The sequence below is a fragment of the Papio anubis genome, chromosome 6 (assembly GCF_008728515.1).
Source record: "Papio anubis isolate 15944 chromosome 6, Panubis1.0, whole genome shotgun sequence".
NCBI lineage: Eukaryota > Metazoa > Chordata > Mammalia > Primates > Cercopithecidae > Papio > Papio anubis.
This window is the reverse complement of record NC_044981.1, coordinates 132,605,393-132,623,789: the sequence shown is the minus strand read 5'-3', so window position 1 is coordinate 132,623,789 and position 18,397 is coordinate 132,605,393. Positions and strand designations below refer to the sequence as shown.

The window sequence follows — 18,397 nt, the reverse complement described above, 5'->3', positions numbered from 1 at the left end:
GAGAGAGTGGTATGTCACTGAGTGGCTTTGGGCACGTTTTCTAAGCTCTATTTCTTCACAGGTCAATGGGAATGCCACCAAAATAACATTAGCCAAATGTTTGGCACTTAGATTTTGCTATTCCTTGTTATATGGTTTGTAAGTCCCAATAAGAGTAATCCCTGAACGCACCATAGCCTAAGTTGGGAAGACTGCAGGTCCAAGTAGCTAGCCTGAATACATATTAGCCAAGTAACCCCTCTTAATTTCAGTTTCTTCAACTATAAAACAGAAAAATAAGATATGTCCTATTAAGTGCACTGGCTTTTTGGGAGACTCAAGTGAGTAGTTACTCATTGAAGATATCTGTAAACTCAAGTGCTGTTTGTAAAGTCCTTCAACAGCCCCAGTAAGAAAGGCAGTGGTTGAGGGCTGGAGTACGGCTGCAGCACTGATTAAGCTCCCGGGTATGCATGCGTCAGAGATGCCTTATCACCTCCCACAGGCGTGCTTGTGAGCTTGGACTTTACCATTGCTGTTTTACAACAGAACAGACAAAAAGAACGGCTTGTATTTTTCTTAGCCATGAAATATGAACTAGTGCAAGTACAGTACATTTTTTTTTCCACGTGTTTCCTACAGCTCTGAAGGGTTTCTAAACATGCTGAACCTGGTGGGAGGTATTACAGCAATCAATGACTAGGACATTTTTAAATTGCCAATTTCTTCTTTCTAGGCTCTCCTGTCTCTCTTTATTAACTGTCTGATAGGAACAGAAAAAGGACAAATCAAATACAATCTTCCACATGAGTATTCAATCAGTGAGTATTTACTGAGAATCTGCTACACGCCTGACACCGTGAGTTACTTACACAGATGCCTCAGGTAGGCAGACTCAGTAGGAAATATTTGTGTTACAGAATAATCATCCCTCTCCTCCACGTTTCCAGCTAGAGAGGGTGTAGAAAGTTCTACATGAAGACAGCTCTCCGTCAACCACTCTGAAATAAAAAATGGCCCTGAAATTGCAGACCCCTGTTGTGACATATGAAGCAGTCCACAGCATCACCAGCAGACCCTTTGCACATTCAAACACAGAATGTGGACCACCTTACATGGCAACTGGACTAGACTTGTCCAAAAAGCAAATATGCGGAAAAATAAAAAAGGGTTTGGAGAGACTGTCTAGGCAAAAAGAAATTAAAGAGACATAATAACCAATGCAATGCATAATACTCAATTAGATATCATGGCAAAAAATTATTTTTAAAACATTTTTGAAAAATTGGAGAAATGTGAATATGGATTGTATATATTATGCAATTATTGCTAATTTTCTTGGGTATAAAAATGGTATTGTGGTTATATAAGAGATTGTCCTTATTCTTTTTTTTTTTTTGGAGATGAAGTCTCGCTCTTGTGCCCCAGGCTAGAGTGCAATGGCGCGATCTCGGCTCACTGTAATCTCTGCCTCCTGGGTTGAAGTGATTCTCTTGCCTCAGCGTCCTGTGTAGCTGGGAATACAGGCACTTGCCACCATGCCCAGCTAATTTTTGTGTTTTTAGTAGAGACGGGGTTTCACCATGTTGGCCAGGCTGGTCTCGAACTCCTGACCTCAGGTGAGCTGCCCGCTTTGGCCTCCCAAAGTGTTGGGATTATAGGTGTGAGCCACCACACCCGGCCCAAAATTTTTTAAAATAAAGAGTTAAAAATAAACTTAGCCCTAAAAATAACCAAGTTTGTGCATTCTTTTTCTTTCTCCACCCCTGCCTCCCATTAATGTTCTCTGAAATTTTGTACATTTTCCACTGTAACATTAGAAACACAACCTCATACACTTTTGCAGGGAGAATTTGGGTAAACATCCATCCAGGCACCAGATGCAAATCTGAGCCCTAATCTGCTAAGCAATTTTGCACACGTCTCTTTATCAGTTAACTGGTCTTTAGTGAATGTCACTGGGAACAGATGTGGATAAAATGCGCACAAGAGCAAAGAAAGCAGTATTTGTTACTTTGTATGTGTCTCACTTTGATAACCATGAAACTAAAGGTCAAATGGTATTAGATCAATATGGATTTGCTTATGTATATGCAAAGATTCTCTAGAAGGACTCTAATAACATTGGTTACTTCTGGGGAGGAAAATTAGGTGGCTGGAGAAGCAAGGGCAGGTGGGAAACTTTTCTATTTATACCCTTTTGTAGTTTTTGAATTTTGAACTATATAAATATGTAATTTATTCAAACAATAAATGTAAATTAAAAAAAAAACACACACACAAGTTGTATCCTGGCTAACACGGTGAAACTCCGTCTCTACTAAAAAATACGAAAAATTAGCCGGGCGTGGTGCCAGGCACCTGTAGTCCCAGCTACTCGGGAGGTTGAGGCAGGAGAATGTCATGAACCCAGAGCTTGCAGTGAGCTGAGATAGCGCCACTGCATTCCAGCCTGGGTGACAGAGCGAAACCCCATCTCAAAAAAAAAACAAAAAACAAAAAAAACCCCACAAGTTCTATACACAGTAACACAGATTAGATATTAAGTCGGTAGATGTATCTCGAGTGTGGAAGAAATTCTGAGACTCAGTTTTGTCAGCCATATTGACATGATTGTCAATGTTGGGGTGCCAGGTTTGTTTAGTATTGTTGTTGTCATTGCCTTGTTGTTTTTGTTTCGTTTTGTTTTGTTTTTTAGAGGAAATTCAATTTCTTCTGTAGTATGCTTTATATGCAGCGGCATATTTTGGAAAGGATGTCATCCTAGAAGCAAGAATACCTGAATTCTAATCTTGGCTTCAATAATTACTATTTTTCCAGACATGGTATACAACATCTTTCCTCAGTCTGAGTGGTGAAAAAAAGCTTTAATGGCCTCTCCCATTGAGAAAATTCTGTGATTCTCTCCATATATAATGAACCTTTTCTTTAAAATACAAAAAGAGAAGGAAGGAAGGAAAGAAAGAAAGAAGGAAGGGAGGGAGGGAGGGGTAAATACAAATAAGGAAGGAAGGAAAGAAAGAAGGAAGGAAGGAAGAAAGAGGGAGGGAGGGAAGGAAGGGAGGAAGGAAGGAAGGAAGAAAGGAAGGAAGGAAGGAAGGATGGAGGATGGAAGGAGGGGAGGGAGGGAGGAAACAGCCTTAAAATGTCCTTATATGCATAGATATTGGCATTTATCCTTTGTTGTTCTTGGAATTAATTGCTGAAATTCCATGTCCTTAAGAAAGCACAGCAAAAAAATATCTTTTCACAAACATCTGAGACAGTAAAGTACAAAAAGACATCTGTCTTCTTTAGATATGACTACCAACGTGTATGCACATGACATATAGATACAGGAAATAACAGACAGTCTACCTTTACATAGCTACCTATACATAGCTATAGCTCTTTGTAATTGTTCCTTAACTCATATAGTTACAGCATCAAAAATCAATTTTTTATTAACTATTCTTAGGTACAGTTCAATAGTGTTAATTATATTTACATTGTTGTGCAATGAAGACACTGGTCTCTGAAATCCAGGAGATAGGCAAGTTCAAACAGCAAAGTTTGTGTTGAAATGTCAGTAGCAGTCGTTCTCAGCCCTGGTTGTACATTAGAATAAGTTTGGGAAATTTAAAAAATGTTAATGACAGTGTCCCATCCTCAAATTAATTCAACCTGAATCTCTAGGAATCCTAATGTGCAACCAGAGGTTAGAACTCCTGCCCCAGAGAATTGCTTGAACCCGGGAGGCAGAGGTTGCAGTGAGCTGAGATCGCGCCACTGTACTCCAGCCTGGGTGAGAGAGCGAGACTCTGTCTCAAAAAACAAAACAAAACAAAACTAAAAAACAAAGAACTGCTGCCCCAAAGTATCCTGGGGTTCTGTTTTTATCAGGACAGCAGAGATGTGACAGGGCCAGGTAAGGTTGGAGGCCCGGACCTCAAAGCCAGACAACAGCTCCACTGGGTCTGAGAAGGCAAGAAACACCTGATGACAGCTCTGAAGCAGGTGCAGCCATGTCTTTCTCTTTCTAGGTGTCACATCTCCTAAAGACCCTTCCTAACCCTTAAAACCCTTAAGATTCTAAAGTGAACAGCTCGGTTAATTTTAGCAACTTTATATGCTTGTGCAACCATAATCACTGTCCATTTTGGCCACCCTCAGCCCTAGGCAACTCTTGATGAGCTCTGTTACACTGAGCTTCAAGTTTTGAGAGGGCAGCAATATGATGATGGAGAGAGACAAAGAAGACAAAGAAACACAGGACAGAGAGAGACCAAGAAGTTATGAAAAAGGGAAGACAAGGAGACAGACAAAGAGAGAGAAAGAGAGAGCGCGTGCGTGAAGTCAAGAAAGAAGCATGGACTAACAAAAAGTGAAAGACAGAAACAAAGTCGGAGAGAGACCAAAAAGACAAAAAAAGAGTCAGAAAAATAGAAACAGATAGACGTAGATACATAGAATGGGAGAGAGAGAGAGAGAGACATCAAGAAAAGATGGATGAAGCATAAAATTACTGGGCAACACAAGGCTATTATTTTAAGATAGTCTGAAATTAACAGAATGGTGCCAGGTGGTCACTTACAAAGCCACAGCCGTCCTCATCCAGGAAAGGGTGGGCCTGCAGCAGGGCATTAACTACGTCATTGTACTGCTGGGTGCTGGGGTACCTGTTCACCAAAACAAGAAGGATATGTTTCACTTCAAGCAGCCCACATTCCTTCCTTTAAGATGAGTCTAAATTACACTCATTTTTCTTCACATTTTTCTACATAACAAAAAGAGATTCAAATATTGGACAATTTGGGACCTATTACCAATATGTCATCCACAATCTGAAGACAGTTGATTCCACGTGAATTCTACTCTATTCCGAAACAGACCCTTTCCCAAAGCAGCAAGCCTGTCCTGTTGTCACTCACAGTGAGCCTTCCAGATACTTAGTCATGTCGGCCTGGAGAAACTCAATGATCCTTATCCTCATGCTGTGATCCGGGCACTTCTGCTCTGCTAACATGCATTTGACATCATAGGGAAACTCTGGTAAAACATAGGACTTCGTCCATTGTAATGCTTTGCTTCTAGCTAGAATATGTTTCACATTTCTTCTGTGAAATAAAAACACACAAAGAATGAAATTCTATTCCAAATATATGCAATTTATTAATTTGCTACATCCTGAGAACTTACAAAATAAACAACTTTTCCGAGACCCAAATATATGGAAGTCATCAAGCTATCTTCCATCCATTCATCCATCCACAAATGTTTGAAGGCTCATTAAGTGTCTTTGTCCATTCACACAACACATATTTATTCTTTAGAAAAAATCATAATAATACAGACTTTAGAATAAAGCCTGAAGCTGAAATGCATACAAATTCATTTTTCTTAAAGAGAAAATGTAATGCATAGCTCAAAACTAGACAACATACTTGACAAAAAGAAAATACATTGCAATTCAGCAAAGCAAATGAGGCCTACCATAAAGTCTTAGCACCTGTTAAGAAAATTCTTCTAATTAATTTATTCTGCTGCTGTTTATAATGAAATACAAGATCCACCTAATTTAGTTGGTCTTTGCCTATTTTGATAAGGTGAACATAGTTTCTAAATTAAATATAAATAACAGATATTCCAGTTCTATCCAGATGAAATTTCTATGAAGGGCTACAGAAAACTATAACTACAGCCAGGCATGGTGGCTCACGCCTGTAATCCCAGCATTTTGGGAGGCCGGGGCGGGCAGATCACGAAGTCAGTAGATTGAGACCATCCTGGCTAACACGGTGAAACCCCCTCTCTACTAAAAATAAAAAAAAATCAGCCGGGTGTGGTGGTGCGCCTGTAGTCCCAGCTACTCGGGAGGGTGAGACAGGAGAATCGCTTGAACTCGGGAGATGGAGGTTGCAGTGAGCCGAGATCGCACCACTGCACTCCAGCTTGGGCGACAGAGCGAGACTCGGTCTAAAAAAAAAAAAAAAAAGAAAAAAACTGTAACTACAGAAGGCAGATCAGGAGTTGCCTGGGGCTGAAGGTGGATAAAATGGGTAGTGATTATTTGTTGTACAAGCATATAAAGCTGCTAAAATTAACTGAGCTATTCACTTTATTTTTTACTATAATTTTTTTTTTTTTTTTTTTTGAGACGGAGTCTTGCTCTGTCGCCCAGGCTGGAGTGCAGTGGCCAGATCTCAGCTCACTACAAGCTCCGCCTCCCGGGTTCACGCCATTCTCCTGCCTCAGCCTCCCAAGTAGCTGGGACCACAGGCGCCCGCCACCTTGCCCGGCTAGTTTTTTGTACTTTTTAGTAGAGACGGGGTTTCACCATATTAACCAGGATGGTCTCGATCTCCTGACCTCGTGATCCGCCCGTCTCGGCCTCCCAAAGTGCTGGGATTACAGGCTTGAGCCACCGCGCCCGGCCTTTTTACTATAATTTTTTTTGAGACAGTCTCACTCTGTTGCCAGGCTGGAGTACTGTGGCACAATCTCGGCTCACTGCAACCTCCGCCTCCCGGGTTCAAGTGATTTCCCTGCCTCAGCCTCCCGAGTACCTGGGACTAGAGGTGTGTGCCACCACACTGGCTAATTTTTTGTATTTTAGTAGAGATGGGGTTTCACCATGTTGGCCAGGATGGTCTCAATCTCCTGACCTCGTGATCTGCCCACCTTGGCCTCCCAAAGTGCTGGGATTACACGCGTAAGCCACTGCGTCCAGCCTTTTTTTTTTTTTTTTTAGACAGAGTCTTGCTCTGCCATCCAGGCTGGTGTGCAGGGGTGCAATCACAGCTCACTGCAGCCTTGACCTCTTGGTCTCCAGCAATCTTCCCACTTCAGCCTCCCGAATAGCTGGTACTACAGGCACGTGCCACCATGCCCAGCTAATTTTTTTTATTTTTTGTGGAGGTGGGGTCTCATTATGTTGCCCAGTTTCATCTCGAACTCTAGGCTCAAGCAATCCTCTTGCCGTAGCTTCCCAAAGTGGCGGGATTGCAGGCATGAGCCAACACAGCCAGCCTCTTGTTCATTTTAAATGGGTGAACTTTATGCTATGTAAATGAAACATCAATAACGCTGTTTATAAAATTATCAGAACAACATTCAAGCCTTAAAGTTAGTGACTGACCACTGAGTGTGCAAAATGAAGACTCTATAATATTAATAAAGTATCCAACTAACATTGAATCAAAGGCACTATGTAGCTCTTAACCCATTTATAAATAGGATTGATTGTGGTGGAAGTAAAGAAACAGAGGCAAGCCAAGTAGAAGACAACAGGAAGATTTCCTAAGTTGGCCTAAGTAGGTTAATTTTCAGATATCCATGGAGCCCAAAATTCAGATGAATTTTGAAAGGCTAGGGTTCTTTTAGCATTTTAGGTCATCCTTTATAAGAATGCACGAGCTATAATGCGATATGGAGAATCAAGCACACAGGAGAAAGCACTCTGACATCCCTTTTTATGACAAGCTCCCTTTCCTTTTTCCCCCCTTTGGCGGTCCCCACTATATCAGTGGTGAAATTATGTCCTGGCTAAGATAAGCACACCAATAACTTAATACTTAATACCACAACAGGAAATTTCCAGATTTAAGTCTCTGCTGTAGCCCAATCTGTTTTCCAGTATGTTTCTCTTTCATTTTGTTCATTCATTCAACCAGCATTTATTGGGGGTCTACTAAACGCCAATTACTCTTTCACAATCCTCATTTTCTTCCATATTCTATTACTTTGTTTCTTTCTCCCATGGCCAAATTACCCCTCCTGTATCTACTGAGACCAAGGAATATAAAGTAATGGCCAGTTTTGTTGGATGTCTTTTGTGCGTTCCTGGGACTTTTTTTTTTTTTTTTTTTTGAGACTGAGTCTTGCTCTGTCGCCCAGGCTGGAGTGCAGTGGTGCGATCTCAGCTCACTGCAAGCTCCGCCTCCCGGGTTCAAGCAATTCTCCTGCCTCAGCCTCCTGAGTAGCTGGGACTACAGGCGCCCACCACCATGCCCGGCTAATTTTTTGTATTTTTAGTAGAGACAGGGTTTCACCGTGTTGGCCAGGATGGTCTCAGTCTCCTGACCTCGTGATCCGCCCACCTTGGCCTCCCAAAGCGCTGGGATTACAGGTGTGAGTCCCCGTGCCCAGCCTTTCCTAGCATTTTTTTAAAAGTGATGTAACTTGGCAGGTGTTAAGCTGGTTTCAGTAATCTTAACATCTATCTCTTTTTTCCTAATAATTTTCAAGTAGCTAAATTAGCTGCCTGCCAGGTCCAGGTTTTGAAGTTGTTATGTTACTTAGTACCACCTCAAGAGATAAGTTCAATGTTCCAGTGTTATAAAATAAAGCTCGTTACGCTGTTTGTCTTTTTATTCTACATACTTCCCCCCCTTTTTTTTTCAGTGTCGGGGCAGAGACTATACTGCATGGTATTATTTCTCTCAAACATCCAGAATGTAGCTAGACACATAAAGGGTCCAAGAAGACAGATGCTCCATCTTGCTCTAAATAGAGTAATGTATTAGGAAAGATCAGAAGCATCAAATTTTCATTTTCTTTACATTAAAACAATGTAAGAAGATACTCTGGAATTGACTAAAAACCAACCCATGCCACCTAATGCCAGTCAAAATGAGTATTACACACGAAAAGTGATTCATCAGAAATTAAAAATACATTCTAATTTGCGAGTAGATAACTGCAGGCAAAATCATTTCTCATCTGTAAAATTATATTTGCACTGGATTAAAAAAAAGCTTTACTGTGGGGTTAAGATTATTCATAATATTTTTATTAAGCTGGAGTTGGGCAGAACACCAAAATAAGTCAGCCAAAAGTAAGGGCAGAGAGCAGACGGCAGTTCAACCCAAAGGCCGGTTATATTACTGTTCCCACCTCAGAACCAGGCTCTTTGACAAAATCAGCACCACAAAACAACAGATATCTAGCCCCAAGTATCTCAATCCTGGGTGCACGGCAAAATCAACCAGGAAGCTTTTAAAACATGTTAATGCCTATAATTGGCCCCTGGCTAACTGATTCAGAGTTCACTGCTTACTAAACTCTCAGCTTATGTGTAGAGCTTATATTTGTAATAAAATAAAACTTACAGTAAAGTTAAGACAACACATTTGATAATTGGCCATATCATTATTGTATTAGGTGCTAATTTAAAAAATGATTAGATGGTGTTTTCATGAAAAAGCTAATTGACTCTCTAACATTTTCTAACTTTAGTAAGAGTGAAAAAATATCCAATTCTTATCCTACTTCCAAAGAGCATATGGTATACTCTGATGAGGCTCACACAGGGTAGGAAAGATGGCTCTGTTAAGAACGGGCTCAGGTGAGCACCAGCTCTCTAAAGAAAAATCTGAATGCACAAAACAGCAGTTGGTAGAGAGCAGAAGAAACACAGATGTTACATGAGGGCGGGGACTATTTGTTTAATCTCCAGTGTATATAACATTGCTTAGCAGAGTTGATAATACAGTGATTTTTTGTTGAAAGAATAAACCAGACATCTGAAAGAAGTAGCTATCTAAGCAGGGCTGAATTTGATTTGGTCTGGGCAAAGATATGGACACTTCACTGGTCCGTGATTGCATTCATTACCCTGTAGATTTGGCTCCCCATTTATGCTCTAGGCATGTCTTTCAAATCACTTTCATTCTGCTTTTCCTTAACCTCTCTTACCTGACTCTCTTCCCAATCACCTCACCTGGACTGCTTCCTCAAAAGTCAATAATGATTTCCTAATTGACCAGTGCAGGGCCTTTTGACCACAGCCTTTTATAACACCTTTGTAACTGCATTTAGTGCTATTGACCACTTCCTCACACCCCTTTTCTTCCTTATCTTCCTTGACACTGTTTCATTTTCCTGCCTCTCTTCTGTTCTCTCTGACAACTTGTTTATTTGCTGATTTATACCTCCTTTACTTTCTGTGAGAATTTGCACATGGCTGGGTTCCTGCCCCCTTAATCCTCTGTATTGCTCTCTGCTTTCTTCCTCAGAGACTCACCCAGCCCCATGACCTCGGCTCTGAGCTCTATGTTGATGCACTGTAAATCTATCATCAATAATCTGTTCTCCATGCTCCATCTTAGATCTCCAACAACAACTTGTACATTGTTTATCTTATACTCAACAAATCCAAAAATAATTAATAATCTTTAAAAAAACAAACAAAAAAACCCCCCAAAACGAGGCTCTCATGTTCTAGGAACTGAACTGTGTTCCTTTCAAATTCTGTATGTTGAAGCCCTAATCTCCAATGTGACTGTACTTGGAGATAGACCTTTATGGAAGTAATTTAGTTAAATGAAATCATAAGGGTGGGCCCTGAGATGACGGGATTAGTATTCTTAAAATATCTGTATGCCATGTGAGGTCAGAGAGAAAATGTAGCCATCTGCAAGTGAAAAAGAGGGTCCTCAACAGAAACGGAAGAGGTCAGTGCCTTGATCTCAGGCTTACAGCCTCTAGAACCACCAAAAAATAAACGTCTGTGTTTAGGTCACCAAGTCTACGGTATGTGTGGACTAACACAGAATTCCAATTTCCTTGTTTCTTTTACTGTACCCGTTTCTCTTAGCAACTCAGGTTTAACATCATGATGTCTCTTTTACCTTCATTTTTCACTCCTAAGTGTCATGAAATTTTCCCTACATTTTATCTCTGTATTTATTTACTTATATCCATGGTTCATGCTACTACACTAATCCAAGTATTCGCCACTCAAATGTGGACTGCTTCGATAGTCTCCTAGCAGAGTTCTGCTGGAATGGCTTAATGAGCTCCCACTGGACCAGCTATCTCGCAAACATTAACCATAAACATTAAACACATTTTTAAAAAACTAACTGAAAACACTGAAAGGTGAAAAACAGAATGCAGGTTTTGAAAAGAAGCCTACACTTAGAACAAGAGGAAGACACTGGGCCTTTGATGAGGTTCCCTTTTCATGGCTTTTGGCCTGGAGGCAGGCCTCACCATGTGCTGCCAAAACTCAAATAGAAAACCCTGTAGTATTTCTGGACTCAAAGACTTGGGGGCAGAATTTCGGGCAACCGCATATGTGGAAAAGAGGAGGAAAACCCCAGAAAAGAATGAACTAATGAGGGAAAAACTCCACAATCTGTATATAAACTGTTCAAATCTCTGGATGATCCTGAACTACACACATGCATAACTGGACTAAAGATAAAAGAACTCAACAGATTTTAACCGACACCCAGGAGACTGAGTTTTCCACGTGAGTCCAACCAATTTTGTGGTTTCCTAGAACAAAATGTCAACACTCTTTGGGCGAACACAACAGATTCAAGAGACTCCACATTGTAACATTCATATTTAATCCAAAATTATGTAATATACCAAAAAAACCCGAGAAAATGTAATCCATCCTCAAGAGTAAAGATAATCATTAGAATGTGATGCTAAGATGAACCAGATGTTGGCAAGGATTTTAAAGCAGCTATTCTAACAATGTTCAGTGAATTAAAGGACTATATGCCAGAATGACTGAAATGACAGGAAAATTTAGCAGAGAAATAGAAATTGTTTAAAAGAAACAAATAGAAATTTAGAAGAAAAAAAATACAAAATTTGAAATTGAAAATTGTACTAGATAGGATTAATAGCAGAATGGAGATTTAGGAGGAAGTAGTCATCTGAATTTGAAGACAGATCAACAGAAATGATCCAACCTGAAAAACATGGGGAAAAGAGATTTAAAAAAATAAGTAGCTCATTTTTTCTAATTTCAGGTTCTCACAATTTATCCCCCTATACAGCCATAAACCCTTCTCCTCTCTGATCCATCATCCAATTTAACATAAACACCGATTTAATCAGTGGAGGGGGCAGGTAGAACTGGCCAATGGCTTCCAGGGCTACTTTTGGAACCAAGACATGGTCCAAGGTCCAAGCAAAATAAGCCAATCTTGCTTGACACCATAATCATGTCCAACTTCAAACACTATTCCTGGTACTGAAACATCACTGGCAACCAACGTGGAACTATAACTTCAAATTTATAAGTCCCATAGTTTAAAGATCAAGTATATAGAAGATCTGCAAGTTCACATTCAGCACTTGACTACACTAGATATCTGCCTTTTGCACGATTTCACATTTTCCAGTTGTCATAGGCATGATAATCTTCCTGTGTGCGGACAATGTAACCCATATATGTATTGAGCGACATAGGTGATTCAGGATTCCTCTATCCCCAGCAATTAGACACCGTGAGAGTTTACTATGCAGTGAGAGTTTACTATGTTAGTCTCTTTGACCAATAACATCTTCAGTATGTGGTCTCCCTGAGAGGACAGTTACGGCTTCCTATTTCTGAGGGTAACCTGAGCCAGGCTCATTCCTTAATTATCATCTCTTTGGGTTCCTGGGGCTCCCCAGGAAGAGGAAAATAACTATGATTTGTTGACATATTTGGATGTAAATATTCGCATTTGGAAGGAAAACTCTGAGTCCATTCTCTGTATTTAAATCCCTTTTGGAGCTACTCAGTGTTTGGCAGTTATTTAATCCCCATGAAAGTGGATAATATTGCCTTAGGGAAAAAGTAAGCTCTTCAATTTCCAAACCAGAAAGCTTCAGCATTTCTTTTTGAATTGGAGGAAGCTTAAGAGTTTAAAACTGTTGCTTCCTTCCTTTTTTTTTTTTTTTTTTTAACAGAGCCACAGTTTCTTGCTTTGTTGAAATTGGTGCTTCCAATTTCATTGACTTAAATTTAAAGGAATTTTTTCTTTCTCTTTTTACTTCTACAAATAAAACAGGTGATAGAATTTTAAAATTCTATGAGAAAAATAAAATTCAATGGTCTGTAATTTCTTAAAATCCCAAATTTGAATTCTTCGTATTTACTAATTAGGAGTTTTTGTACTCTCTTATTATCATCTACTACACACTGTGAATTATCAGATCCAGTCCAGACACAAGCCTTACTAAATCTCCAGAATGCACTATGCATGTGTTCGCTGTTGCTTCACTTACCTAGAATGCCCTCAGTTGCCCTCATTCTTCTAGGTTTATCTCAAGCCTTCTTCTCCATTGGGTTTTACTCACTGCCACACTCCTGCCACGCATGTGGTTCCCTCATCTGAATCCCCGACCTGGCCTGGTCCAATGCTGGCCCCGTGAGCACTCAACTACATCTAGTCTCCTTATCTGTCTTGATTTTCCTATGTCCTTGTTGAATGAAATAGTCTGTGACAAAAATATTGTAGAAAGATTTCAGAATGTTTGAGAAAGATAAAAAATATCAAAGAAAACATTCTATGACTGATAAAGATAGTCTGTAGTTCTATAAACTTGTGTTTTCTTTTCTTTTTTAAGAGACAGGGTCTCTCTCTGTTATCCAGGCAGGAGTGCAGTGGCACAATCATGACTCACTGTAGCCTCAAAGTCCTGGGCTCAACGGGAGCCTCCCACCTTAGCCTCCTCAGTAGCTAGGACTACAAGCATGCACCACCACACCCAGCTAATTTTTTAAATTTGTTTTTGTAGAAATGAGGTCTTGCTGTGTTGCCCAGGCTAGTCTCAAACTCCTGGCCTCAAGTGATTCTCCTGCCCTGGCTTCCCAAAGTGTTGGAATTAGAGATGTGAACCACCACATCTAGCCTAAATTTGTGTTTTCAGACGTAAAATTGTTCCCTTTCAAAAAGGAGCTCTCTGTTATGCTAAAACAGCCCACTCATGACAAAGAAACCACTCACTAGCAAGGCACCAAGTCAAGTGGTGAGTGAAGAGAAGTGCCAGGTCACTAAGCCCATAAATTTGAGATACGAAAACCAGTGAGGCAGGCTAGAGAGGCAGATCTGGGGATTGAGGTGGAATCCTCTGGAAACACAAAAGGTATCTGAGAACTAGACTGTGACTGTGGAGAATTACAAAAAGGTCAAACACACCAAAAATAAACCCTCCAAAAGCTGTTTTCTCAGCATCTCACCAGGCTTCAGTCGCACCCCATGTGGCTTTATGGGACCCAGGAGAGGGTTCATATCGCACTCAGCTGAACCCTGGTTGACCTTTAGCGTCATAGCTCATAAATCATCCCAAATTTCGGGGCGCAAATTGTACCTTTCTCCAAGGGCACCCACTTGGAGACAATCTCCTGCTTTGAGGAACTGTGATACTTTCCTAGTCTTGTAAAATGGTATTGCTTTCTGGTCCTCCAGGGAGGAGAATAAGGGACGAGCAGAATCCTTTGCCTTGAAGAACACACATCCTGGCTACAGGGCTTGGTCTTCTCATCTCGAGTGCCACCTGCAGTACTATTAGTACTCCCACCACTGGGAGAGAAAGCAGTGAAACTATGCTGCTCTCCAGGGACTGAACTGAAAGAAATTGTGTCCCACAAGTAGGTGTATTGTGGCATCCCATTTCATTTAATTCCTCTCTACATCCAAGCCTGCAGACTTTATACACTGAAAATGGTATAGATTGGGATACCCAGTTTATGTTATGAACTCTGAAGCTAAATGGCATGTGATCTCTGCAACATCCCAAACCTGAAATGTTTTGGGGACATAGAAGAGGAAGAAGCCAGTGGAGGCTTAGATATCTATTTAAATAATTTGCTGTCATTTTATCCTAGGACAGAAGATATTATGGTGCACACCCCTTCCAAACAGGGAACAAATTTTACCAAATTACAGATGAACCAGAAATTCTGCTTCTGAGTTAATTATGCCAGTAACCTGGGAATTTCCTGCTTTACCTTGGCAAGAGTAGCTACTGCTAAAAAAACAAAGTAAACAAGAAGTTTTGAAGAGCCCAATAGAGAGACACATGCCAATGAACAAGGTGAGATGCTGTCTCTGAAAATATTGAACAGTGTCACTTCAAAGCACCTATAAACTATGAAGAGAATGCTGTTTTGTTGCAGCAACTGATGGCACCCACTGTGAATTCAGAAAAACGTTTGAGTCACATTCCTATAATTTTGATGTTTGCTTTTAATTTATGTTTTATAGCCCAGGGCTTTCACACCTGGCAATACATTTATGAGATTTCCAGAGGAATTACATGTCTGAAATGCATGTGTGAATCTATAATCAAGCCCAAAGAAAAGAGAGATGTGACCAGCATCAGGCACCATGTCTTGGCAAAGTTAGACAGATGTCCCACAAACCCTCCATGTTTTTGGGCCCCAATGTGAGATTCAAGGCCTCGGGAGTCTTTGAAGCCCTAATTCATCAAAAATGAAGCAAAAATAAAAGTTTTTTAAAAATCTTCCCATTCCCCAATTCCTCTTGGTGTTGACAGAAATGTAAAGTTTCAGAAACTCAGCCTTTTTCTTATCTACCACCATGACACATATATCAACAAGTCTCACAGAGCTATCACCTCTGAGTCCTTCTTTTCCTTTTTTCTTCCTCATTCATACGCCTGTAATCCCAGCACTTTGGGAGACCGAGGTGGGTGTATCACAAGGTCAGCAGATAGAGTTAATACTGACTAACATGGTGAAACCCCATCTGTACTGAAAATACAAAAAAAATTAGCTGGGCTTGGTGGAACACGCCTGTAGTCCCAGCTACTTGGGAGGGTGAGGCAGGAGAATCGCTTGAACCTGGGAGGCAGAGGTTGCAGTGAGCTGAGATCACACCACTGCACTCCAGCCTGGGCAACGGAGTGAGACTCCGTCCCCACACCTTCCCCGCCAAAAAAAAAGTAATGAGGCATGACATACTCAGTTGTTGCAAAATGGTTCAGTAGTGCTATTTTTGCAGTTCATAAGTATTAAAATGTGTTTAATTTATCACCAACAATCAAAGTGAGCAAGGACATTTGGTAGCTACTGAGGAATACAGAAAATTGGGTCTTTAAACAAAAATGATGAGGGCCTCTCTTTGGGAGGTGGTGGCATTATTGAACTGTTTAGACTTACTCTGTTGAGTGTTTTCTTATATGAAATGTTAATATGGAAAAGAGTGAGCAGAAGCTGTAGCTTTATCAGAATCCCTATTTTTCATCCCACTAAGTTCTATTGAATAAACTGTTGGTCATATTCTTCGCAATGCTATACTCATGTTTGGTTTCTCATATTGGTTGATAGCACCGCTAGTTACACAAGCCAGAAGTACAGGAGAAAGTTTACCACCTAGCAAACTCTCCCCTTCTCCTCATTAACAGACCCACCATGTCCTGTTGATTTTATATTTAAGCATCCTTTTTATGGCCATTACCACCATCTTAGTTTAGACCTTCATCAATTCTTGCTTGAACTTTAGTGTTTTGATGGGTCTTCCTCCTCTAATTTTTCTCCAATCCATTCTCTACATCACTGCCACAATAAATGATGAAAAGTATGTGTACCTGATCAAATCACTGAATCTCTTTGATTATTTCCTAACGTACAGCAGTAGTTTTCAATTCTCATTATACATTAGAATTACTTGTGGAACTTAAAAAAAGGAAAATACCGATGCTGTTCTCATCCCCAGAAGTTCTTATTCATCTAATGCTTTGTTACTCAAAACATAGTCTTGGCTGGGTGTGGTGGCTGACGCCTGTAATCCCAGCACTTTGGGAGGCCAACGCGGGTGGATCACGAGGTCAGGAGTTTGAGACCAGCCTGGCCAACATACACACACACAAAATAGCCAGCTCTACTAAAAATACAAAAAAAAAAAAAAATATATATCACCAGTCATGGTGGCAGGTGCCTGTAATCCCAGCTGAGGCAAGGGGAATCGCCTGAACCTGGGAGGCGGAGGTTGCAGTGAGCTGAGATCACACCACTGCACTCCAGCCTGGGCAAAAGTGTGAGACTTCTTCTCAAAACAAAAACAAAAACAAAAAATGGTCTTAAAACAGCACTGGCATTAAGAATTGCGGAATCCCAGCCCCCACTCCAACCCACTAAATCAGAGTCTGTGTTTTAACAAGATTCCTCCGTGTTTTATAAGTACAGTAGAATTTGAGAATCATCAGTTTAGGGCATTGGTATTTTTCCTGTAAGTCCACTAGATGAATCTAATATGCAAAGTTAAGAGATGCTCAGCGTGGCGTAGAACTCCCCTCCTTACCTCTCTATCAGAATATCACCATTTACAGCAACTCCATTTTCTCTGTCTCTGTCACATTCTGAAAATAATCCAAACAGAGTCCTCCATGCGATTTCAGGTGTTTGGAACCTTGCACACACTGTAAACATCCTTTTCTTCAACAGCTTCATTTTCCTTAAGATAAATTTCTAATCATCTTTCAAAATCCCTCTCCAGTATTTGTGAAGCCTTTCCCCAAGGGTCTTCGCCACGCTTCCTTCCCAGAAAGTCTTACTTCTCCCTCTCTCTGTGTTACGTCTGCATTTCTCTTTTGGCATATTTTTCTGTGTTGCAGGTACTCGCTTACATATGTCTTGCCTACCAGACTCTAAATTCCCCAAGGAAAGGAATAAAGCGTCCACCCCCAGCTCCATGTCTACATAGTACCTAGCGCATGGGGTATAGTCAGTAATTTGGACTGAACAAAAGAAAAACAGGATTAGAAATCAAGATTATTTTGGACCTCTATAAAGACTTAATAATACATTTAACAGAAATGACCAGGAGTCAGGGTTCTTTATCAATCATGTCAGCCCAATCTCCCCTGATTCTGTAATTCCTGTTTGGCTGGGTCCGCAGATATCCTCCCCTGAGAGAAAGTTTGGTTCTAGCTCAAAGCCAATATTCCTCACATCATTAGGGTCCCTGCTCAAATATCACCTAGTCAAAGCTGAAAGGACTTCCCTGAGAACCCCATCTGAAACAGAGCCCTCCTGGACACTGACACATACACGTACACACACACTGCTCACTCTCTGTTTCTACTCCTGCTTTTCTGCATCACTGGTCTTCATAGCATTTAAGCACGTTTATCATCTCATGTCATATTTATTTATTTTTCTCCCCACATTAGAAGGTGAGCTCTGCAAAGTGGGAGGCTTGGTCAGTCTTTTTTCCCTACTGTATCCTCAGTACCTACAACAGTGCCTCACACATAGTAAGCACTCAGTAAGGATTTACATATTGAATGAATGAATGAATCCTGATTTAGGTAAGGAATCTTTAAATAAGTATTTCCTAAGGTGTTTTGTTGTAATGTTAATAGATGTTACACAAAGAGAATCCCGGGTTAAACAAAGTTAAGTTGGTTTTTTTGTTTGTTTGTTTTACTATGCTGGGAATCTCTAATCAAGGAATAGAGTTAGTATGTAATATTTCCACAACACAGAACCTTTAGGCATAAGGTTCTACACATGCAAGTGGTACAAAATGATGGGATCTTGCATTTCACTCTCAGATCCTTGCTCCACTGTCCTGGGACTCAGATCTAAACATGTCAATTCAACACCTGTGTGGTCTTTGATGCCTCCCCCGCCCCACCCCCTCGCCGTCTCAGTGGTAACTGGCTTCTCTAATCAGATTCT

General features: G+C 40.6%; 1 protein-coding gene across 4 annotated transcripts in view; it reads right to left on the bottom strand.

Moving 5' to 3' along the window:
• The window catches only part of SAMD3 (sterile alpha motif domain containing 3), a 66,319-nt gene that overhangs the window by 34,383 nt on the left and 13,539 nt on the right, over positions 1-18,397 (bottom strand). For 2 of the 4 annotated variants that reach the window (XM_031667445.1, XM_031667446.1), the window contains exons 5-6: positions 4,890-5,075; positions 4,553-4,637 (exon numbers count right to left, since the gene is read on the bottom strand). In XM_031667445.1, the coding sequence (XP_031523305.1) occupies positions 4,553-4,637; positions 4,890-5,075 (271 nt within the window). The remainder of the gene's footprint in view (positions 1-4,552; positions 4,638-4,889; positions 5,076-18,397) is intronic. The other 2 variants (XM_031667447.1, XM_031667448.1) reach the window with 2 other exon arrangements.